The sequence below is a fragment of the Acipenser ruthenus genome, chromosome 12 (assembly GCF_902713425.1).
Source record: "Acipenser ruthenus chromosome 12, fAciRut3.2 maternal haplotype, whole genome shotgun sequence".
Taxonomy (NCBI): domain Eukaryota; kingdom Metazoa; phylum Chordata; class Actinopteri; order Acipenseriformes; family Acipenseridae; genus Acipenser; species Acipenser ruthenus.
The window spans coordinates 7,302,425-7,329,266 of NC_081200.1; the positions used below are offsets into that span (position 1 = coordinate 7,302,425).

The 26,842-nt window shown below is 37.6% G+C and overlaps 1 protein-coding gene across 1 annotated transcript; it reads right to left on the reverse strand.

Annotated features, from left to right (window-relative positions):
• Positions 1-221: 221 nt before the first annotated feature.
• On the reverse strand, positions 222-9,317 carry nceh1a (neutral cholesterol ester hydrolase 1a). The gene is made up of 5 exons (XM_034029546.3): positions 9,076-9,317; positions 5,942-6,170; positions 5,557-5,626; positions 5,057-5,228; positions 222-4,799 (listed from the first exon to the last, which is right to left on the reverse strand). The coding sequence occupies exons 1-5, from the start codon at positions 9,211-9,213 to the stop codon at positions 4,182-4,184; spliced, it is 1,227 nt and encodes a 408-aa protein (XP_033885437.1). The 5' UTR covers positions 9,214-9,317; the 3' UTR covers positions 222-4,181.
• Positions 9,318-26,842: the final 17,525 nt, after the last annotated feature.

Here is a 26,842-nt window from a genome sequence, read left to right on the forward strand (position 1 = left end):
CTATTCCAGAAGGGGGAACTGCACAGTGCTTAGCAGCAGGAAACAATCCCCCAGTCGCCTTGCTGCCATTGTAAAAAATGGAAACCCAAAACTTAGGAAGGACAGGATCACGATGGGTAAAAAGAAATAACTCCTTGTATGATTCTCTGCTTCTCTCCCTCCAGGTATACAAAACAAATACTGTATGGCATGATGCACATGCAAAAGAAAAACAAAACTGCTTCACAGTTTAGAAGGTTTAATTGAAGACACATATAAAAAAGTACAACTTTACACACAACCTAGTTACACAACAGTAAAACAAAATAAACAGAATATAAATGGAGGGATTACCACACAGGAAACGCCACGTAAAAACTAATTCAGAGAAAGGGAAACCTTTAGATATGTGTCAGAGAAGTAAATAGGTAAATCAATGCTCAAAACAAAATACTCCACAAAAGACATATTCTAATATTATTTATATATGCACAGGGTGTCCAATAGGTCAGACAGGAAACACAGTTTACACTTTTTTTTCCCCCAGTGTAAAATGTGTTTATCGAAAGAGGAATACATTCTGATAAATTGACTATCTGCAGCACACAGCAAAATTAACAGGGAATCAGCCTGACCATTTATGTGTATATTATATTATATATATATATATATATATATATATAGTGGTGTAGCGTCCCGGCCAAGGCTGGTCACATACACACACAAACCCCCACAAAAGAAAACATTAAAAACACACTCAATTTTAGAAGTATTGACTTATTTTGCATACATTGTACATCTAGACCATGATGCTAATGCAGTAGTGCATTAAATAGTGAACACTTTAAAAGTATTAAACCCCAGTTAGAAGTGGTTGCTCAAAACGTACATTACAATATGCACAAATTCACTTAGGTCACAATTGCTAACTGAAAAGAATGAAATCAGTAGATTTGGAGTACATGAATAAAAGTTTAATCTGAGGTGGGGCTTTTTTTAAAAAAAAAACTATTTCAAGACCAAATAACAGCAAGATGACTAAGAAAACAAAAACAGAACGTAAAATAAATGTCATATCGGTCTATGGGCTTAACCAATACCGAGTATCATGCAAGTGGAATTATCTTTCCTAGACTCCCTCACTGTGCTGCAGTTCATTTGAAGCTATGAACAAACTGAGCTGAAAGATTGCCTAAATCAGGATCGCCTAGGGTGCTGCCTGTCTGATTGAACAGTCTGACATACTGAAATAAAAGATCCAGTAACAATTCCTACTTGGGGTTTTTTTTCAGCTGAATTATTATCTAAAGCTGAAAATGTAAACCAATGGATTTCTTTGACAATTGAAGTAATACAAAACATGCACTCACATATATTGCACATACAGTACACATGTATTACTTAGCAGAACATTGTGTACATAATGCCGCAGCAAAATCGGCAGAATACATCAAGTATACAATGAGGTGTCCAGCGATTCAGAAGCCCAAAGATCCTCTGAAACAGCCATTAAACATTCATGTCTGTACTACAGTGAACTGCTTACTTTGGGTCTGGTGCTTAAAGGTGTACAGAAATACTCATTATGGATCTATTCCATGAACACACAGTAATGCAAACACAGATCCCAAAACTGAAAGTATGAGAGAGAAGAACCAGTTATCCAATGGAATCAACTGAATAAATAAGCTATACCACTTCACAACATGTTCTCAACACTGGTCTTGCCTGCTGATTTATAATGTGCTGTAAACAGAAAGCTATTGCACCTCCTGAATACAGCAGCATTGCATCCTTTAAAAAACAAAAACAAAACAAATAAAAACTATAACTATAAATTCTCACAATAATATTTCAGTAGATATGTTATGGATGCTAATGCGCTCTAGTATTCAGGATTGTACAATTATTTTTTATATTCATAAACAACACTTATGTATATATTATATAATATATATATATATATATAACCCAATAAAACAAACTGCCCCATTCGTATTCCATTGTACTGGGTGCTTGTTTGATTAGGTCAAAAGGTCTAGGTCAAATTTTTATTTAGGAATTTTTGTTTCAATGTTCAAAAGGAAACATGATACAGGAATTTGACATTTTGCATTCTCAATAAAATATTGTATTGAAGCGAGTAGAAGAACAAAAAAAAAAAAGTGTTGACTTAAATATTGATCGGCAACATCAATCCATAAACAAAAGCATATTTTAAGCTAGACATGGTAAAACTATGTTAAAATAGATAGCTCTTCACACTGAATGTAATAGTTTAACCAAAAATGTATACACTTGATTCAGTGTACAGCTATGGCCAAAAATTTTGCTTGCTAAAGTCAAATGAAACCTGCGGAATAATTGAATTACATGCTGTGTGTTTTGAAGGGATAAAAACTATTAAAAAAGACTAGTGGATAACTCAACACTGTCGTTTCACATGACTGAACTCTACATGACACACTCATTTGACGTGACTGAACTCTGACTTGAAACGGATCGTTCATTCATTCGCAACTGCCAAGTGCAGCTGGTTACCGTATCACTTCACAATGAGTAAGACGCGAAAGAGGCTCAGGTTATTCGGGATAACAAGCTTGTCAGCAGAACTTTCAAAGGGGGGGGGGGTTCCATGCGAAACAATCGACAATGCTTGATTTCTGTGTGAAACTGTTGCTTATTACTGTTTTTGTTCACAAGGTAATTCTGTATAATGTACATGTAGTGGATAAAAAAATGGAAACATCTGGGTAAATGAGGGACACCAAGTATATTGAAAGCAAGGGCTTCCACACAGGTGTGGCTCAAGCTTTTATTAAGCAAATAACATCCCAGCATGCTTAGGGTCATGTATAAAAATGCTGGACAGGCCTGGTTGCCTATAATTATGGCTAGCATGGCTGCAAGAGGAGACCTCAGTGACTTTGAAAGAGGGGTGATTGTTGGGGCGCGTTTGGCAGGAGCTTCAGTGACCAAGACAGCTCAACTTGCTGATGTTTCACGAGCAACGGTGTCTAAGGTGATGTCGGCATGGAACTCTGAGGGAAAGACATCATCAGCAAAGGGCAACAGTGGGCGGAAATACATACTCCAGGATCGTGATATCCGTGCATTAATTCGAAGTGCAAGGCAAAACAGGCGAGCAACTGCAGATCAATTGACTGCAAATTTCAACCTGGGGCGCGAGCAGCCAGTTTCATCAAAAACGGTCTGCTGAGAACTCCACAGAGCGGGATACCATAGTGGCCCAACGCCCTATTAAGTGACTTTACATTTTTTTTGTCCACTACCTGTACATTTGCTAACTTTTGCTATATGCCGTCAAATTAGACAGTACAAGCCAATAACTAAAAGTGCAGTCAACAGTTTGTGCCCAGTTTGTGGTTGGATTGTTTTCGTAAAAATAACGCTGTAGTTCTTTTATTAATTCTTATTTCAATCGATCTATACGAGTTGTACAGAGCTTGTACAGTACTGTATACTGTAATTGATTCATTCACTGCAGTTTTCAATCGTTTTCATAAGGACATTTAACAAAATAAACTTGTAAATACTGTAAATGTGTGAGTTCTGTTACTTGTATGCATGTTAATGCCATGGCTCATGTGCACCTGTGATTAACTCAACACCTTGGACAAGTCAACACTAAATGGCATCCCCTGGGATGTCGAGTTAACCGAAGTTGACTGTACTGAACGAAAAAACTGTCAAATAAAAAAAATGTGAAATTTCAAAATCTAACATGAAATACTACTATTATATACTACTATTATGGCTGCCGGTAGACTTTTGCAATATCATTTGGTAGTTTCTTTGATTACATGACGTTAAATACAATATCTAAAATTATATTATATATATATATTTAAATTAAATGTCAAAATCCTAAAATTCTAGGTGATGTGAAACTTTTGGCCATAGCTGTAGAAGTAGAAATGTTCTGATCAACGAGATCAGAATTGCCGACTTGTTTAATTTGAAACAGAACCAATGCCAGTAATGGAATGTTGGCTGTGCAGAAATCTGTAACTGGAGGTAGTCAAAGCAATGGAACAGTCAGCTCTATGCCAGACTTTGATCTACAAAAAGCATATTTGCATTGCGATGTTGCATTGATTAGTAATTTAACTCCACTTTAACACAGAAACAGATGCAGTAAAAGGTTTTTTAATCCCAGCCAGCCACTCATGTCAGCCGCTCTACAGATTTTGGTCCAGCCACTTGATGTAGTTGTGCATGGTCCGAATGCCAATGGAAAAGTAGGTGGGCCATAGTCCAAATATCATGCAGCCGTGAAACCCATCTTCATAATGGTCATGGGTCACGCGGATTCCAGCTTGCTCTAGGCGCCTGGCATACATGATCCCGTCATCTCTCAAGACGTCATGTTCACAAGTCAGGACGTACGTCTGGGGCAGCAGTTTAAGGACGTCCTCGTCAGCAATCAGGGGTGCGGCTCGGACATCCAGCAGAGCAGGAACCTCCTGGATGACCTTGGGGGTTCCTGTGGCCTGGACTACCGGCATGTAATTCTTCTTTAATGCGGATGGCAGGAGCGAGGTCCAGTTGACTTTTTCACGGCTAGTGGCAACTTGACTAAGGTCCAAGGAGGTGTGGTTATTGACCAACAATGAGTGGATAAAGCTTGGGTCCCCATTCAGGTATTCCAGCCAGAATTTGACCATGAGTGGACGGTAAAGGATAGGTACATCCCTATTCTGCTGGTAGGAGGGAGTGTTGAAATCCAGGGCTTGGAGCACCGGGTAGATTAAAGACTGAAGCTTGGGTTTATTGGTGACACTGCTGTCCAGAGCAAGCTAAATAAAAATGGAGTGAAAACAAAATCTTAAATCTGCGTTATAGTGAGTGCACAGCAAAGCCATGTTCAGGTGTAACTGAACACAAAAAAATGTACAATAAAAATCTAGATAAGGTGTTGGACACAGTAGATGAATGGATCAGTTTCGAAAAGCATTTAATAACGAATGCAGCACTATTGAGTACATACAGTAAAAAAGGTCCTGCTAGTGCATCTCAGTAATGCCAGGGAAACCCCAGTTGCCTGGTGACCCACCTGTTGAGACACAGCAGCTGCCAGGTTCCCTCCTGCACTGTCTCCAGACACAGCCACTCTATTGGGGTCCACTGAATATTTAGCCAGCACCTCTGGAAGGAGGAAATGTTTGGTGCCAAGATAAGCATCATTGTACTGCTCTGGGAAATGCACCTCTGGTGCCAATCTGTAACTGAGAAAGGACAGAAACATCATGTTTTGACCAGGGGCATTCAAATCAGAAGAATTATCAACCCAGGCTTATTTTTTTTTCAGCAGTTTTCTAGGACTTAACTGAAAGCTTTCTTTTATAGTTTTCACCAGTATGTTGATGAGAAACAACCAAAACAAATAGTCAAACAGATTTTAGTCTTGACTTTAAATTCTAGACTGGAAACAGAAACCTTCAAAGCACTCCAAAGTCATTTCTTGATGTTCAATTTTTGTCAATGCAACACAAAGAAAACAATATCTAGTGAACAGTGTTTTGTATTTTTTTGCCCCCATGGTCTTCTACTTACTCAACAGAAACAACAACAGCATTCAGATCTTCTGCCATTTTCCTGCAAAGATAATCATAGGACTGCATCCCTGTGGATGAAGACACATTATTAAACATAGGAATATGCATAGATGTCTTACACAGAATGTGCTGTTCCAGAATAGGGACAGATTCTATGGCAGTGTGACTTCCTACTGCATCCAAAAAATGCTGTAATAAGGCCTGTAATAAGGTTACATATTTTACAAACCTTCCTTTTAAGAGGTTTGTAAAATAGTAGTTGATGAGCTGAATTACGCTGTCCAGGAAAAGACTGGACCTCATTGACTTCATAGTAGAATTGCTGGTGGGCTAGTGAAATCGCATGCTTCCCTCAAAACACCAACATTGTATTCAACACTTACTTGCGCTGCCCAGGGACCATCCTCCTCCGTGTATGTAAACCACACTTCTCTTTAATTCACTGTCGCTCCCCCTGGTAGCTTCAAACACCCTGACCTGCACCCCATCAAACACGGTGTCCGTTACTCTGACCCCTTCACTGGACGTGGGACTGAGCATTCCAAAAAATGTCACCGCAAAATTGAGTACCCTGATGTGGTGGCTCAGCCCCAGACTGTGTGCCAGGTTACCCTACGGAGATGAGACAGGAATACCGTTACTGTGAACTGTCAGGGACTGGAAGACAGCATTACAGCCTATTCACCAAAGAAAGAAGACTCCCATTGCATAGCAGTTGGATCCATTCCTGGTTTTACTAGGAGTTTAATAAGACTCCAGAGGTTGATACATACACACTGTAGTTAATCAAGCTTGCACTAAAACCTGGAATGGATCCAACGGCCAAACAATATATGCCAATTCCAGTGGTGCTTTATAAATTCTCCGGTGTCTCCAGATGTTCTTGAGCTTCTCTGAGTATCTTATTAGCGCACCTACAATTGAATCGTCTGCTAAAATTGGAAAGAAATGTATTAGCACAATGTTCACAGAGATGTCATTATTTTGCAGGACATGAGGGCACAGAAAACCACTGCTTAATGTGGCACAACTGCTGTCATACTGTTGCATTGAAAACTTGCTGTCCTTGATCTAGTCAGTTATTCTTACTTTGATCTCGTAACATCCAAGCCAATACATCCTTTTCATAAAGCGATTTACAAAAAATATATATTTTATAGCAATGCATGGCGTAGTGTTACACTACAAAATAACATGATGTTCCCTTTGGTTACTCAAGGACAAATTAACAAATCCATCTGATTTAGAGGGAAAATAACATTGTGTCCAATCTTTTAACATGGTCTCATGGGAGAGTTCCTAAGTCAAACCAGATAGTTGCAACACTCTTTAAAAACAACATATTTGAGGTGGGGTGCGGTGTAGCTCAAAGTTTGCCATTCCATTGTCACACTGTCAGAATTATTTCATAAACATTTAAACATGCAAACAAATATTTTAAAAAAGATATGTGTTAAACAGCTGCAAAAGCAAAATACTGTACAAGGTTGATCGAATGAACCCCTTAGGGTTATGTCCCCCTTTTAAGGGTTTTATGTGCTGACTCACATTTTAGTTATGAAACGCCAGCCAGAGTGATGCATGAATACTGGTTATCCCTCACAACAGAGTAGGTTCCTGCTCACGTGGTGTGACTTGCACTGACGTTCATTGGCTGGGGTTTCATTGTGCTAAAGGATCATTCTCCTTTTTAACATCCTCATTTATTTGCCTCCTGTGAGTCACAATCACACTTACGCGGTTTATTTCATATGCTGTTAATAGAGTTATATATATATATATATATATATATATATATAATATTATAGGAATTTCGTATGAAGTGGTATTTAGTACATCCAAAAAACGTTAAAGGTTTCTCACCAAGTTCTGAAAATACCCTTATTGAGAATACAGGGAGAATAACAGTTTGTGGAGGTTGATCACGCGGAACCCTACGCACACGACTACACAGTAGTCCAAACGTAACTAAAGCTGAACCGCACGCTTAAAGCCGCTGTAGAAACTGAATTTGCACGCAGGTAATTAAATACAGCAAATACCAACCCCGCACATGTACGTACAGCGCAGATTGTTTTAAAGTAACTGCTAAACATTTACAGCCATCTCTGTATTGTTTATGTTGGTATATTAATGGCTTTTGATTAAACATAAGTGAGGCGCACATACAAACATAAAACAAACAATAGAGAAGGTAGACTGGTACTGTTTAATCAGGGAGCAATAAAAAAATGAATTGCGTGCAGCCTGGACAGTTCCACACAGCAGACCCCTACTCACGGAATCTTACTGTGAGCTCATCTTAAAATCCACATCAAGAAACACAGGCGCCAAAGAAGTAGGTGAAAGTTTATTAGAGGTCACCCAGAACGCAATTGCGTAACAGCCCATCTGGTGGAAATTGATTCCAAGCACGGAAACAAAGTTAGACAAACCCTACTTCAAGGGGCCGGGTTTTCAACATTTTTAATAAAGATAACAGTGATCCGGATTTTGTAATTCTATATTTTGTGATCGAAATTACTTATATATATATATATATATATATATATATATATATATATATATATATATATATATATATATATATATATTTTTTAAAGTATTTCGTAATCGTAATGATTTGTAATCGGATAAATGTAAATCCAGCAGACCCTTTCTGAAAAACCGGATCAAAACGATCCAGATAAAAGTAATCTCTTTAGGATTACAAAATCCGGATCACTGTTGTCTAAATTAAAAGTTTTGAAAACCCGGGCCCTGGTATGTCTAGAACAGGGCTTCTCAAACTCGGTCCAGGGGACCCCCTGTGTCTGCTGGTTTTCATTCCAACTGAGCTCTCACTCACTTAACTATACCCTTAATTGAACTGATAATTTGCTTAATTAGACCTTTTTACTTGTTTTCAGCTCTTAAACAGTTGCAGATTTCAAGTTAGCTATAACATTTTATAAGTAACTTGAACTCTGCAACTTTTTACGAGCTGAAAACAATTTAAATTTTAATGCAAATTATTAGTCCTCTAGGCAACATACCAAACTTTATTTTGATGGTATAGATTTTGCCTTGCCTGGTCCTCATCTAGACCTCAATGATAGCTTCATTCCTCATAGCTAATGTGCCTACCAACATAGATTGAGAAAATGTTTGTTCATGCTGAATTTGCACACAGCATTAGTAGCCAGTTCTTTAAATTCTCACTTCCAGTAAATATTAATATTGCTTACATGTTTCATACACTACACGATATATCAATGCAAAACAATGAGAAACCCCATTCAAAGATTGTAATTACCAATTGCCCCTGCTTTACTCACTCAACCTATGTAATGTCAATGAAACTACCTCCCCCATCCACACAATACCCATGACACGGTAAGCTAAAACTTGCTCAATCCGAAGCTTCCTTTACACCAGAATGCGTATCTAGTGAATCTGTATTTAATCATATTTGTATGTAATTTTAGGCACATCGATTAACATAACACACGCTGCAGCCTGCTGTACACAGTCTCACCAAATGCTGCACGCCTCGGAATGTCGCATCCAGCATCATGAGTTTCCAAGGTTCTGAGATAGTATGTGGCAGTGGAATGTAGATGTAATACGCTGTCAGAACAAAACAGAAAAAAACAAAACCCAGAGTCGACTTCATTGCTGATTTGTGTCGCTGCCACAAATACAGTTGTCAACCTGCTGCTGCAAATTTAAGACAAGCAATTTCGAGGAAGTCGATTTCATCTGGTATATAACGCCATTAAACCAATCAGGTTGTACAGGAAAATAGAAGCATGGGAATTGAAGTTCCGGGAGTTCTATTCAAAGACTGTTATCTTGAAACACACACACACACACACACACACACACACACACACACACACACACACACACACACACAGATGTAAAATTCCAAATTGGAATTGATTATTATTATTTATTTCTTAGCAGATGCCCTTATCCAGGGCGACTTACAATTGTTACAAGATATCACATTATTTTTACATACAATTACCCATTTATACAGTTGGGTTTTTCCTGGAGCAATCTAGGTAAAGTAGGGTAAAGGGTACAGCAGCGTCCTCCAGCTGGGATTGGACCCACGACCCTCCGGTCAGGAGTCCAGAGCCCTAACCACTACTCCACACTGCTGCCCTGATAAATTGATAAATGAACATATTATAAACCTAGGCCTGTATGTTGCATTAAACTCAAGCAAAACAATTAATACATTGGCGGCGTTCTATGTTATTGAGCAAAGACTTCAAGTCCCACAATGCATTTGAAATGGTCTTTCAGACGTCACATGTCAACGAGCAAGGATAAATAAATACAGCATGTGAATGCATGTGCCGTTAGCGTCTGAACTGTGACCTACTTTAATGGAAGTGCTGTTCATTGGTTTGTATTGTATTGTATTGTGTTGAAAGAGCTAGGTTAAGTATTCGCCGTCTCTTTTCAAATCATACAATTCGACATTTTCATGTAATTTCCTCTAGGCAAATACATTGTTTCTTTATTGCAATATTTTTAATAATGCATGGATATTTGTTCTATATCGTACTAGTACTTATGTTTTATTAATCTTCTGAAGAACATAATGTTTTCATTATACAACATGTTACTCAGCTAGACGTTAGAAGTTATACATTCAATCAAACTGTAAACTGCGAAGGTAATACAAACGTAGGTTATGATTAGTCATGTTATCTGTTTACTTTGTTGTTAGTTACCTACGGGAGCTATAGTTGTTTAACAAGAGTGCCTTCCTTAACGGATAGAAACCAGTTGAACTGGTGTCCCATGGTGTACTACCATTCCACGAGTGAGAACATAAGCAAGTTTATAAACGAGAGGAGGTCATTCGGTTAGTAGCTTATTGATCCCAGAATCTCATCAAGCAGCTTCTTGAAGGATCTCAGGGTGTCAGCTTCAACAACATTACGAGGTCCCGACGAGCTCTAGAAAGGTAATTTGTACACAAAAGTACTACTGTGTACAACACCTTTCACTACTTACTAGGTATTTATAAACCAGTTAGAAAATCCCATCAACCGTAAGCTCAATTAGTCACTCACTTCTCCTCCCCACCTTCTACCAACCCTACCCCAGAAAATACTGGCTTTTATTTATTTATTTGTTGAGATTCAAATTGTATTATGTTTTTTTTTTTTTTCTTACAAAAAAAATGAAAAAGTAAAACAATTATAATAATCTATGATGGATACACATTGGACATGAAACAATAACATCTGTTGGGCTACATACATTAACAAAATAAATAAGATTTAAAAAAACTGTGAAAAAAAAAAAGTTAAGCGCTTAAGTTTGTTTTGTCTGCGGGATAATGTCAATGTAGATACAGTATAACCCACTGCACTAAAGTTCACGCACTCTGGTCTCTCCAGGGAGCTGTCTGGGGAAGAATCTAGGCATTTTTATCCGGTTTTTCAGAAAATGTCACTGCTGGATTTACATTTATCCAGATAACAAATAATCACGATTAAATCCATTTTTTTGAATAGGCTAGTTCTTATTATTTTTTTTAAGAGGCTTTATTTATGATATAACCTAATTTAACAAAATAAATAAGATCGTGGTAATAATGATTAATACACAACTTTATTTTGTTTATATTATTTTTTTTTTAACAAAATGTAAATCACTTTTAATGTTAGTGCACATATAACGCATGCATATAATGGTTATTTTATTTATGCCTGCTTAGCAGAAATTGAATAACTAAATCTAAACTGAATAAAAATAATCCTCTTCATCGTCTTCCTCCTCGTTATTAAAGCTATACCACGTCTAGTGGTTAAAGAAAAGGACCTATAACCAGGAGGTCCCCGGTTCAAATCCCACCTCAGCCACTGACTCATTGTGTGACCTTGAGCAAGTCACTTAACCTCCTTGTGCTCTGTCTTTCTGGTGAGACGTAGTTGTAAGTGACTCTGCAGCTGATGCACACCCTAGTCTCTGTAAGTCGCCTTGGATAAAGGCGTCTGCTAAATAAACTAATAATACTTGTTTTCCTTTCTGCTTGCATAGACACAAAACTTAAATAAATATGTAAATATTATACCTACTCTAACACTATTTGGACATATAGCGTGTGCTTGCTATGACAATTCAAACAAAATATCGATGTTCTATGATCAATTAAAAGCTAAATTTACACCCATTATACACGTTCCTGCTATATGACAGCTAAGCGAACCATTTTTCTTAATTAGAGAAAAAAACCTGATTGTTACTCCTTTGATAAACAGCATTTAATTTCCTTGATGTGTTAAATATGGAGCTCTGTCTCCAGTCCTCACTATTTCAACAGGGGATCTGAGGAAATCTTGAGTAAAATTCACTGGCTTATTTCAAATTAGACTTTTCAGCACTAGGTGTCACTGCTTTGTCTCTGTAAAAATGATGTCACAGAGCTGTTTAAAAATTATCCCGATGTAGAGATCGTGCATTCGTTTTGCAGATGAAATGCACGTTTTGGCATAAGGCATTGACACTGATAAAAACAACACTCATAAAATCCACCAAAATTAATAATATGTTTTTGCTGTTGAGAAAGTGGTTGGAACAAATTACAGTGCGTGTTTAAGAATAAGGTTAGGTCTGCTTTCTGTAGAAAGGGTTAAACACTGGCAGGGATGAAGTAACAAAATCACAATGCAAAAGCGGAGGAAGACACATAATGAAAAAATATGCTAGAGCTGAGTTTAATGGCATTATTGAAAACATGATACATGCTGTATAGATTATATTTAACATTTGTGTAAAGTACAGTCTAAAACAGTTAAATCAATAGAAAACTATATATTTAATCATAAAACAGCATTTAAAAGTGCTTTGTTTAATGAACTTATGATTCAAAGCTTTGTGAATAGAGCCCATTGAGAAGACACCTTTCAGAAAGATACATTTCAAAAGGCTCCTCAAGGTCTGAGAAAGGGTCTCAGAGACAGTGGTCAGTACTTGTACTTGTGACTCGGAAATGTCTTCATCTAGACAATGTGGGGAAGCTATAAAAAGGCCAACAAGATGCTTGGATATATTGTGAAAAGTGTTGAATTTAAATCAAGGGAAGTAATGTTAAAACTTTCCAATGCATTAGTAAGACCTCATCTAGAATATTGTGTTTAGTTCTGGTCACCTCGTTACAAAAAGGATATTGCTGCTCTAGAAAGAGTGCAAAGAAGAGCGACCAGAATTATCCCGGGTTTAAAAGGTATGTCGCATGCAGACAGGCTAAAAGAAAAGTGTACAAATATGTTTCCCAAGTTTGCTTTGTCAAGAGCAGACACGCTAACGATTACATGCATGTGTCGTGGTTAGGCCACAAGAGGGCGCCATCTCATAAAAAAAATGGATTTCGGAATACATTTTAAAATGTTTTTACTCCATACAAAGACATTGCATGGTTACGCGTTAAAAGCTATGTCTATAGTATCATGCATTGTTAAAGTTAAGATACATTGTCGAGTCTATCGTGTGCTATCGTGGATATCGTGTGCTTACAAAAGACACTTTGTTTTTTCACTCTATGGGACTCCCTTGTTATCGTACTAGTATTGCTATTTAGAACATTGTATTCTATTGGGTTACTTTCCCATACATGTATCATACAAAAGTCAGACCATTATACAGTTTCTATACAATTATGATTATTATTTCTATCATTTTGATATCAATGACAATTCACTTGTATATTTATTTAGAAGAATGTAATTGAAAAATCCGGGGATCACTGCAGGTCAGTCGAAATAATGACTATTAAATATGTAGCTTATTAGAAACAGAACAACATGTACTCTTCTTTCACAGGTAATCTGAGAGCCATGCCCTCTGTAAGACATACTCCATATAGTATCTGATCTGAAGGGAGACAGGGCAGTGTCATATATAGATCATATATATATATATATATATATATATATATATATATATATATATATATATATATATATATATATATATATATATTCCCCTAAACTTAGTATGGTAGGTAATGATTTTACAGTGAAACATAACAACATTTTTACACAGCTTTATTACTGTATTTAACTATAGTGTTTGTTGATAGAATATTATATATTTCCATAAATGAGGGTTAATGGGAGCTTGGCCTAGTTCCCAGATACTGTATCAAATATATTTACTAGTGTTTGAAATGCCACATTTCATTCCCCCTGCAGACACACAAAGTACAAGCGCTCCCTTCAAATGCAATATCTACATTCCTGGGAAAATTATGACACTGTTTGGTCTTGTATATTTTTTATTAGCACCGGTGAGTTAAACTGCAACGTACTGTATGGCAGTGAACATTTTTATATTTTATACAGTAACACACTTCAGGGCATTCTTGATTTAAAGTTGTTTGTTACTTTACTTTCAAAAGTTTCATTGCTTAAGAGAATGCTGCTGTAGATGTTAAATCCAACAAGCACATTCTAACCAAAAAAGGATCAATCGATACTTGCTGATAGGGACCGTACCCATAATCATGACGTAAGGTGTTTGTTCTGTAACTTTTACATCGAATAAACCTGTTCTCACATCACATGTTGTTTCCAAAATCAATTCCATTATATTTTGTTAGGGATGCAGAACATGTTTCTGCACTTTTTTTTTTTTGTCTCATCATGTACATTTTCTAAGCATCAGTGCTTAAAGACTCTTAAGGTCACATTTTGCCACATTCCATCCGGTATAGACAAAGCATGAGGATCAGCCCCACCCCACTATCTCTGAATTTGAAACAGAATGCATAACTTTACCCACTCAAGGCTGATCTCACAGACCTCCATTAGATTAGGTAGTCCAAGATTAGTACCAATGATGGTCTGTGTAGCTAGCTGTCAATCATAGACATACAGTAACACTAAGAAGAAAAGGATAGACATGAATAAAGACGTCTTGCTGAAAAGTGCATCTGGTGGTTATTGAATTATTTTTCAAAAGTTTTCAGTTTCTTTCCAAATGATTATCCCTAGACTGTTTTGTTCCAATGAAAAATGTACTTGATACAACATTTGATGTCCTCAGATTACCAGAACTAGCTAAATAAAAGCATGCAAACCAGAACAGTAATAGATTCAGTTGTAATCAACACTTAACTGTAGCCATTCCAAGTTTACTGAAACAATTAATACCAGGATGCCTTGGGATTCTAAGGTTGCGTTTAGTACATAACCTTTTAATTCCCAAGTTGCAGGAGAGAAGGCTTTGTGTTTCTTGTTGATGACTATGATAAATTATTCTCCTCTTCTTCCCTTTTCAGTGTTGGGTCATTAAGTCTCCCAAGAGACTATAAGATACAGTATATATTTAAATAATTGCCTGCATTCTTGCTACAGATGGAAATGGCACAATTGACTCAATTGGTTTGACCTGGCTGAGCTGCTTGTTTTTTTTTTGTTTGTTTGTTGTTTACAACCCTTTAACAATGTAATGCATGATGCAGCTGAAACATAGGGAATGCTTCACTTGTATGAATAACTTTTCCTACAGTATTTAATCCTGCACCCTCTCAATTCATAGATGTCGGGTGTACCTGTGCTTTTGAACCCACTCAAGGTACAGTATAACATATGGACTCCACTCAGTCTGAAAATGTAAGATTCGTCCTTATGACCAAGTCTTTGGTATTCTTGTCAAAGGTCCATTAAAGTGGTAGAAGCCAAGAAATTGAAAAACGCATGAAAGCTCTATCTAATTGAAGCAGGAGTGTGTTCTGTTGTTGGGTAAGAGTAATCACAATACAATTAACTGTGGTAACTTCTCCCTGTGGAGACCAGGTTGTAAATCCACAATGACTACTTAACTAATGAAGCACGACAATTACATTTAAATGGCTTTTTAACAGAGTCCTAACCTGTTTGCAATGTCTGCGCTCCATGTGGGTGGTGGTGTTCTCCTTTTTATCTTTGTTCTGAAAGATCCAGTAGAATCCCTTCGTACAGCCAGGACGTGAACATGCTCTCTCTGTGACTCGCCCTGCACACCACACTGCCATGCCTTTACCAGACTGTGCAGAATTCCTCCTGATTCCAGCATGCACATTTGCAGAGACAGGAATCTGGAGAGATGGATTATGTCATGTTGGTGGTTTATGGGTATTGTTTCACATACCCATACATTTTTTTTTTTTTTAACGGAAAAGTTCTGTCCCCTTTGGGTTCATTCTGTGGGCACTGTGAAATCTATGATCTCCCTCTGTACTGTACCTCCACTGAGTGCAATTAAACATCTACAAGCTTCAGCTCAAAATCCATTTCCCCATTATCCGTGTAATTTATATTCTCGCTGACACATACAATCAATTTGAATGTCTTTCTGAGTCACCATTGGCCCACTACCGCAGAAATCCTACAGCAGCACGTAGCACTGAGTGAAGAGCTTGCAGCTTTTATTGAATGCAATGTAAATGACAGGTAAATAAACTAGTAGAGTTAAGGGGTTGGATGAGGATAATTAAATAAACTTATTGTCATTATTTCACTATGGGAGTGTCAGTTTATCCCGTTCTAATAAAACAGAAAATCTTTAGGCACGCAATGCATTTTTTATTTTAACTAAAGAACTGACAGAACTGCAATGCATTTTAAATGAAGGTCATTACAAATCCAGGAGTATCTATAATGCCAACACTGAGATGGCAATGACATAACAGTACTAGTATCAGCATCTGAATATGAAGCTGTAATGCTTCAAGCAATCTTTCTGTGAATCATTCCTTATTCAGGAGCTGAGCAATAATGGATCAATCACACAGCCCAGGGAGTTTATACCAGCAAGATTAACATATAGCATTTAGATCATTTATAGACTCTAATATCCAGTGCATTAGCTGTCAGATAAAATAGCTGCTAAGTAATAATAAAGTTAAGATATTTATAAAGAAAAGAAAATAAGATACCGGATTGCATACATATTTTATTTACACCATTACAAGATATTTATTCCATGTTAGTTTCTATAAGGTAACGTTAATTAAGTAGCATCAATATGTGAGTAAATTGTCAAGCATTAGCCTACATACAAATTGGTTAAGTAATGGACTAGAGCTGATATAGGTGAAGAGCATGGGATATCTGTATTTGATAGTTTAGCTGTCTGAACACCAATATCTGTTACATCAATATTGCATATTGTAGATTAAAGTAATTTGCATTTCAAGAATTGCTCTGTTCGTGGCGTGAAACCTTGTAACTCATTTTGTTCTTGTATCTTCGAAACCCCAGGATTTTAGATAAAAGAATGTGGCATATTGAAGACAGTTCTCTGCTAGCCTTTATCTTTTCTTTAGTCTGAAATAAAGGATGAGGGTTCTTCAAGAAGCTGCATGGCTAGGTTTTTAACACACAGAAACAGCTGCATGTCAGGTTTCATAGCGTTGAAGCAGTGTTGAGTAAACAAATGTTGTCGTGCTGATCTGAATAAGATTTTAATCTGCGACTCTCCACACGGCAACTGCCAGACAGTGCTGGGACAGTGAATGTAAAGGGCAGATCACACCATTGCGCTCAAACATCTACACCGGCAATTTTGCAAATGCAGTAATGGCGTGCTAATCTGTCTCAGTATACAATGACATACAACCGCAGCAAGCCTTGATTCACAAAGAAACTCTGCATACAGATACTGAATTTGCTGCTATTCTGATGTAAAACCCATTGATGTCAAATCTATTGATTGAGACAAAAGGGTGTTTCATAAAGTTCTGGGGTTGCTTCCAGAAAAAGAATATAAACAAGAATTGTTATGTGGGAAAGCAGTCTTCAAAACTGTTACACTTGTACAGAATCAGTTGCCAGGAAGTAAAGGCAGAAAGTCTTTACTCTGAGATTAGTTCATATTTCCAGTAAATCTTACCTAATATGAATTTACCGTAGATTCCTACATCTACCATTTGAATGAAGCACACTTTGGTAACTTTTACTAAGGGGTCCTTGCTCTTCCACATCCCAGCATTCCTATCAGGAGGTCAGGAAAAGCAAAGCAGAGATGGCAAGAAACATGAAAAGTAAAAGCAGTGATGATAGGTTATTGAGAAAGAAAGAGTCACAATTTGGAGTACAAGTTCCCTATTCCAGGAAGATATGTGCATTGAAGTACACTAAATAATATGTGGGGGGTCTGCAAACTGTGAACAAATATGATTTGTATTATCTACCCATCATTTCATATGAGTGGACCTCATTCATTCATAGTCAGGGTTTGACTCAAGGAGGTTATCCAGTGTTGTCGCCAATGCAAACCTTAATATTAAGTATTTGAAAGCTAACCTGTGGTGATATTAACAATGAAACTACCCAAAGTATCACAGGCCACAGACATTGGAACCTCTATTAGAGCTGAGGTAATAAGATTTAAAACAAACACTCAAGGATACTTCCCTAACCACGTTTCCATTTTTTTGTAATCATAGCAATATTTTTGCAATGCATTTTGATGGCGAGTGGTTGTCTTGATGATATTTTTTGGACTCCATTTTGATGGTGAGTGTTTGTCATGGGAGTTTTGCACTGTGGCTGTCAAAGTAACACCTGCTTTGTGGGTTGAAAGTCTTTCAGTGGCAGCCAGAGTTCAAATTTCAACATAAGAAACAAACTGATAAAGGCAAGCACAGAAAATGAAATAACTATAAAGTGTTGTACTGCACTAAAAAAACAAGAGAAAACACCCCCTCCTGATCTGCCCTCGACAGCAGCATTTTTACTATTTAGGACATAAAGACACTGTAACACATTCACATTATTTCACAGGGCATGTCTTTTTTAATAAACAATTTCATGCATCAAAAATATACTTTCACACTTTATGCTGACCCAATGCTGAATAGAGAAGCAGAGGAGAGTAATTCATCATAGCCATGAAGGGGAAGGGAAGGAGCTGTCATTCGACAATCTCAGCCAAATTCTATCTACTACCTGACTGACGTTGGGTCAAAAAAAGTGTCATTCCCTGATTTGTGAGGACGGATATAATCCAGCAAGCACTGCAAAGAGACCCTGGGGCCTGCAATCTCTAGTGTATTAGATGACTAATGTACTGTATAATATTACCTTAGTCTAGCGACAAGTCCTCAAGGTGATGATCATGCAGGGCTGTTTTGTCTGTTTCCTGGCACACAGTTTTGCACAAAGCTTTGCCAAGGTGATGAAAGTCTTTCACCTCTAGGTCACCATTTCACTCCCAGCCTAGGTCATTACTGACTGAAAAGCTATGTCTGCTGTAAGACTGTTTAGGTACCAAACTAAAATGAGTCCATACATTTCCTGGCTGTTGATTTTAAAAACCTTCTCAGAGATGTAAGGTCTTGGATCAGTGAATGTTTCAGATCTTTGCCACATTGCACACAATCCATCCCAACAATATATTGCCCATTCCCATATCCTGGATCTTCACATCAAAACCATTTGGGGTTTATAATGGCCTTTCCCAGTTATGTCCTGCACACCACTGAATTAGTCTAAAACACATCTAAACTGTGCCTTGATTGAATGTCGCCTTAGAACACTGCAATAACACAGGTGCTGTATTTTCTGATTGAATCTCCCCATTAATCATAAAATACTCCATTGATATTACAATGGCAGCCCTCAATATCCTCCCTCGGGGAAACTGAAACTTCCTGACAGGAGACTAATGGAAAAATAATAATTGTACCGATCCCTGTTTATTATCAAGACAAGTAATTATCACTGTTATATACCTTGAAATATTACACGTTATAATCTGTCCAATATAAAAAAAAAGAAATTGGACCACTCTGCTGGACACACCTCAGAGAAATATTGCGCAACATATTTTTGTTTTGTGAAGTTTCTTGCATACTTTTTCTATATAAAGTAGAACAAATAAATTAAGATTACCATTATGGGACTACAAATGCATTAACCAAAGGATACAGTATGTCTTAGAAGATACTGATGATTGGCCTATCAAGGATCAACACTTTTTTTCCTCTCTGAGAATTTGCCTTTACACTAAATTAGATCAGGGAGTTTAATACTTTCCGGCTTAATAGAAGCTAACTGAATAATCCTTCTAAACAGTAAAGAACATACACTTTGATGTTTCTGTGCAGATAAAGTTTTCTCAAAGCACCATAGGCTGGTGGAATACATTGTTCTTTGTTAATCTCCAATACCTTTGACACTAACCCCGTAGAATAATTCTCGAGTGATTATATACAGCAAGTTTATCGATTCACACAGGTTTTTTTTACAAATGATAAATACAGAAAAAAAGCTAGAATACATTGAAACAGTTCTTCAGAGTAAAACACAATAAAATATACAATAGAAGTACAAATAACAATATAATTGTCTTCTCTTAAACAATCCAACACATTTAAAAATAAGATTATTATTTTGGAATATTGCTCACTGAATATTACGCACTAAAACGTCTAGCAACCAAATTGTTCCACAACAGCCAGCACTAAGTTTTATAAGCTCTTGTAATGTAGTTGGAACTGGGACTGCTAAACCATTAAAAATGTATGGAGTCAAACCAACACCCACATTTATAAGGATTATTTTGAGAATATCTGATTTTCTTCACATTATAGGAGCAGGATTGTGGACTTTTACACTGGCAACAGCTGGTACTGGCTTGTTGAAACCAGAGAGACCAATTAATGATTTCATATGGAGTGCTTTTTGCAAGCAGACACATTAAATGGCTGTGGGAGTAACTGACAGTACCATCATAATTACCTCATCCTTCACCGAGTTTCCTCAGGCCAAATGCAATGCAGCTATTTCTCTTTGCTGTTGCTTTCAGTTCCCTGCCTCTTTGTTTCCAACAGAAAGTTTGATATAGATGACAGTTTTCTACATACAGTATACTGTAGGCAGCTTTCAAGGTGCTCGGCAAAAATTTTGAAACAAAACACAGACACCAGGTCCCGTTGTTGCTTTATTTAGGAAGCAAAAGTTAAGTATAGGTGTACAGGTAAAGACTGAGTGAACACAAATTATCTTCGGATCAATAGAGATTTAGATATGGTGAGAACTTAATGCGTTTGTGTTCCATTGCCAGCAGTAACATGCACAGGACATTAAAAGGGCAGGGACTCGTTGAGAAAAAAGGGTACTTTGCATGCATTGCAAGACAAACCTTTTTTTTTTTGTTGCGGGGGCGTGGGAGGTAGGGGAGACTATGGGCACTGTGGGTTGCCTCTGGTACACAGCAGGTAAAAAGCCATAAGAAGAAAAAATGTCCTATTTTCTTCCTATTCAATTGGTCTTACAAACATTTTTTAAATCAGGCATATATTTTAGTAGTTTTACAGATTTAAAGGACAGCAGTATTCAGATGCAACTTTGTTTAGATTAATTGGATGGGCTCCAAGATCTTTAACACCAAAGAGGCCTCTCAGCAGATTGCCAAGACTTAAAAGAGCTGGATTATATAACAGCATTGCATTATTTCCTCGGCAGATCAAATTGATCGCACATGGCTTTGTAATGTAAACTCACAAGCTAGCACGTTTGGTGCTGGTGTTTTGGAGATGGGCTGTAGATGTAATGTGGTCTAGGAGAGAGGTTGGATTCTGCTTATGTAAGATCCAGACAAAGATCCAGTGAAGGCTGATGATGAGAAGCAAGAACATCTCTGGAGTGTTATCTAACTCCTGTATTTATCACCCAAAAGAGCACAGCAATTAGCAATGATCACCTGCTTGTCACCGTCTAGTAAGCGAAGGATTTAGTTAACAGCTTTTCGGCGGATCTGTGATGGCTCCAAAAAAAGTCTTCGTCAATTCGAGGTCAGCCAGAGAGTGTAATATCAAGCAGAAAAGCATACAAAAAATATAATTTAAAAAAGTATTTTACTTGAAGGCTTGGACATAAGTCCTTTCAGACTGTTAATTAGTTAATTAGTCTGCTGCATGTTTCCAAAAGCCCAATAGCAGCTGGCATGGAGAAGTAAGAAGAAAAGGGATTGAAAACAGCTACCTGTGCCTGCCTATTCGTAGCGATACATTACGCAACAGCTTAATTATAATTCCAAGATATAAGTAAGGTGTTCATTAAATGAAAATGGAGAAAGTAGAACAGTGCAGTCATACCTGGTTCTCACCAGCCCAGTTCCCACCAACCCCTGACTGCAAGGAATCACTGATCAGCAACAGAAGGAAGCCCCATTAATCTACTTATCAGACCAGATCAACACTCAGGAAATTCCACATGAGGGACAGAAGTGAAATACGCCAGGTTACGAGCCATCACAGGCTGGAGAACAAGTTCAGTGTGCATGGTCCGCCGTTCAGCAACCCCAGAGCAGACAGAAGAAATATATAAAATGAGGCAAATGTCAGTAAATGCTATCATTAGTTAACTATTCTCAGATAATGTGTGCTGAGAAACTGAGTGTGAAAGGAAAGCACAAAGTATTCATGGTGACTTATTAACTTACTATTAAACTGAATGCACACTATGTACAGTTTTGTATTAATCATATTCAGGCATGCTTTGCTTAATTGTTTCTTATCTTTTAATTGCAAGCTTGGGGGCCAAGCTCGTCTGCCTTAAAGCATGCAGGCTCTGGTTGAGTTATAACTTGTTTACAAGGCAAGCATTACATTAAACATTCAGAAAGGGAGTGAACTACTACTCAGTGGGAGCATAATCCTAACTTGAAATGATATCATCATTCTCGTAATCCACAAAACGCTTGCAGAGAGACTGATCACAACTGCTGTGGATAGCCGCAAAAGACAATCTCTTGATACGCTGGTCAGTTGTATGGGATACTATTTAGGAATCCTGCTTTTACAACCTTTTCATTTCTATTTTCTTACAGTTTACTCCTAGGCTTGCCAACAGAGATTTTATTTAACCTAGACAAGTACCAGATATTATTTGTAAAATGAAAATACATGTTTGCTATAATGTGTGTTTCCTTCCAAACTGAACGTTTCAGACCAAAGCAAAAGTGAATGACCGGTGAGCTTTTTAAAATTATTTTAACTACCACTTTATTGTAGTGTAACCAACAAGACACAAAAGATATAATCAATCTTTAAACTGATTAATGGCCAAGGGGAACGATTTCTGCTGCGGCAGACCCTCAGCTAGGTTCCAAAAGCACACTATTTGTCTTACTTAAAAATAACCAAACACATATATTCTGCAGTTTCCATCATTCATATGTGGAAATGTACGACTGAACCCACATAATTGCTGGGGTTAGAGGTAAAATGTGAACTATGCTAGCTAGGCATAAACACATATGGCCACTCTTTTATAGAGTACTTTAAAGCTTAGAGTATGGCAGCTTGTGGTTTGGACTGTTCCTTATGAGGGATTATCACTGTAAAGATGCCACTGTAGACTGAAGGAAGAAGCATTAGGTTTCCTCAAAACTCAGATGCACTTCAATCCTCTCTTTACCCAAGCATTGACATTCTGTCGTCTTCAAGTCCATTGATTTCACCAAAACCTGGCGTCAAATAATGACAAACTGTTTTTTTTATGACACGACAGCAAACCCCAAACCATTTCTGTCACAATTTTTAGGTTTGTTCCCCTTGAACGACTGGCACCACAACCGTATTATCCAGTCTAAAATCTGTTTCAGAGTTATATGAAACAGATTTGTTAAATAAAAAAAAGATTTTGTTTCTATTATAATAGAAGTTCATTCGTTTCTGTTTTTTCCATTGTTAAATCAATCTGTTCTCTCAGCACTGCTGCCATATGGAAAGCTGAAAGTGCCCAAATCACTTAGCTCTTCGACAGCCAAGTGTGCTTGAAAAAAATTAACACAAAATTCAAATCCCTGATGTTTAAAGTAAATGGATATAACTGTAACACTGACATATGGAAAAATGCACTTTCTTTATCATGGGAGGGTGAACCTGCTATAAACAGACCCCCGACTAGCTAAATCAATTACACTATTCTAGAAGTAAAAACTACTGTGTGCCATTCATATTAAACTAGAAAAATACTTTAACACTGTGCTCTAATTGCAGTGATTGTCATGTTTGCCCACTAACCCAATTTAAAGGGAGGGGGGTATCACTACAGAGATAACTATTATCACCAGCACTGCTGGTAGCAGTAGTCTGATTGAGCATGGACTGGATTGGACACCAGTATTGGGATCTAAACTATCAGACTCTCCTGTCCTTATCTTTGATCTAGCTACAATGCCATAATGCCTTGTAATTAACCCACCAACCTTAACAGGTCTTAACAGACTTTTTTTAACAAAAATAATTTCCTTACCAGCATCCTTAGGGCTTGAGCTTACCAGTGCCAAAGAGAATGAGCTGTATCAGGCCACAGGTCCCAGGTGGAGGGGGGGTCTGGGGGGGGGCGGGGGTTGTACTAATTATGTGCCATAATGCATGCCTTCCAACAGTGTTGTTTGTACTGTAAAAAATACTTACAGGGATTCATGGTTGGAATTTTGTGAGACCGAACAGAATGGACAGGACTTGGGAAATCAAACCATTCCACCTTCCTTCCCTACACATCTTCCGCAATGAGCCGTTCCAAAAAACTGTCAGCTTTAAGGCACATGTTATATTAATTAAATTTCCAAACATACAAGAGTCTATTTAATTGTAGTGTAGAGACATATCTCAGACATACCAATGGGTTAGCTTAAAAGAAAATAATAATAAAATAGGAAACAATGATTGTATATGTTATTTAGTTTGAGCCATTGCTTTAAGGAACTTGAAAACCTTACCATTACTTACTGTAAGGCAAAAATAAATACAAAATAGAGCGTATTTGACATCCTTATCAGACAAAAAAGTCTTACTCTACAAATGACAGCTGTGGTAAAATATCCTCATTTTTGTACAGTGAGATGTCCCAGTACTGTCATTGTTTTCCGCTGTCAGTATAGAGTTCAATACATTTTTCAAATTGTGCATCACCCCCCTGTTGCTCACAGTTCACTGGCTGCACAGGGGAAGTGTCATTAAGGCTAAGAGCAGAATCGGGGTATCCAAGGCCTGTCTGGGCTCATGCTTGCATTGGACTGTTTCCAAACACTGTAGTGTCTTCTTGAGAAGATCAGCACGGAGGATTGTTGTGCACTGAAAGGTGTTTCATGTCAAACTCTCTGGAAATCTAGCAGGAACTTTTTTTTCTGCAAAACCAAAACCAAGAAAAGAAAGGTGATACTTCATGTCAAATTAGAAGTTAACTTTCCATTAAATAAGGAAACAGGAATGAAAATGATAACTATATTGAACTTAAATTAAATAGTTGAATATTTCATTCAAATGAATTGACATTCCAAGGTACTTGAACTGTCAAATATATGTTCACCTACTAAGGAGTTCTGTTAGTATTATTATTAATTAGTCATTTAGTAGAAGCTTTTATCCAAAGCAACTTACAGAGACTAGGGGGTGAACTGCGCATAACAACTGCTGCTGCAGAGTCACTTACAATAGGACCTCGGTTTTACTTCTCATCAAAAGGACAGAGCACAAGGAGGTTAAGTGACTTGCTCAGGGTCACACACAGTGAGGCAGTGGCTGAGCTGGGATTGAACCAGGAACCTCCTAATAACAAGCCCCTTTCTTAACCACTGGACCACAAAGCCTATTATGTGAAACATTCAGCCTTCAACCCTTCTCTCCAGCAATGCTGAAGAACCTCACTGTCAGATATGAATCTATTTTTATGAAACAGTACCAGATCTGAATACTGACACACTAAAATGTATACAGTTTTTTTTTTTATTATGTGTTATAATTATGAGGGCAGCAGTGTGGAGTAGTGGTTAGGGATCTGGACTCTTGACCGGAGGGTTGTGGGTTCAATCCCAGGTGGGGGACACTGCTGCTGTACCCTTGAGCATCAGCTGAGAAATAAATAATAATAATAACGTTAATAAGTTGGTCAATATATCACACCTGGAAAAACACCAGCAGAATGAATACAAAGTCCGATACTATCAGTATTAATATCCACTGCTGTTTAGATCATTAAAATTGACCCCAATGTGGCCAAAACCAAAACCAAAAAACTCTGCCTGTGAGACTACAACAGGCGCTTTTGCCTATTCAGTATTCTCTATTACTGTGCCTGCCACTCTGAAAGATTCAGTACCCTGCTCATCTTTAAAAAAAAACAATAATAACAACAGTTCACTTCAAAAGGCCTGTTGTTTGAAAAGAAGAAGCAAAACAGGAGGTCGAAGTGGAATAATGTGTGACGTTTTGCATCAATGCATGTTATTCATATATTTATACTGCTGTTTGTTACACATTCTGCATAGATATTTAACACGGATGGTTTGCATTATTGGCAGCATTGGCTTCGAACAACCAAACCCACTGGAAAATGACTTGGTTCCAGTAAGCAAGCAGATGTTATAAATCTAGATTCTGAGCAGAGCAGCATCTTTTTTCAGATTCACAGTTCATGGATACCAAAGAGACAGCTCCATGTGTGAAAACATAAAGATATTAGTCATGCCAGTTGAGAGTTATCGGACCACTGTTGAAATCTGCAGGTTGCTTGGACAGTGCAGATGCTGCCTCCTGTTTCTCCTAAAAGGCTCTTTGTTTTTTATTCTCTTGCACTATAAGGTAAAATAATACTAGGTAGAGGAGCATTTGTCTCATTCAGGCACATTTATCGGTGGAGAATAAATGTTTATTACAGTTGACATGTGCCAACATTTTTTTTTCTTTATTGGAAAGACAAATATCTCTTCTGCAATGTTAAAATTAGCTTTAGAAGCCATAGTAATTGAGGGCCTCTATTGATATGCTAAGTGAGACACAGCAGGGAGAAGAAGTTGAGGTTTGGTTTCACTGGCAGGTGTGCGCCAGCTAAGTCACTGTGATTAAATGCATTGCCGCAGGGTGGTTAAGAATCTTATCTCAACAGTCAGAGATGCAGTAACATCCTCACTGCAGTTTTGTGTTCTTCAGGAATGTACAGCACTTTGTACAGCCCTGGTCTGTTCACAATTTCATCAAAGTCCCTTTGTCTACTGCAAATCAGCATGACTAACTGGAAACATAGATACTCGCAGACACCAGCCATCAATCTAAACTGCTTCAACAATCCCTGAATCCATTTCCAAACTATCATATGTACACCATCAGTAAACCTTTTCCTTTTCCATTCTAACATCTCAAAGAAGTCCTGTGCCGTAGGAAGATCCACCTAGTGTCATTAATCAATTGTGGAATATAACCACTGAATTAAGCATAGAAACTGGGGCTAACCATGAACCCTGAATCTCAGAGACTGACGTCTTACCCTTTTGACAAAACT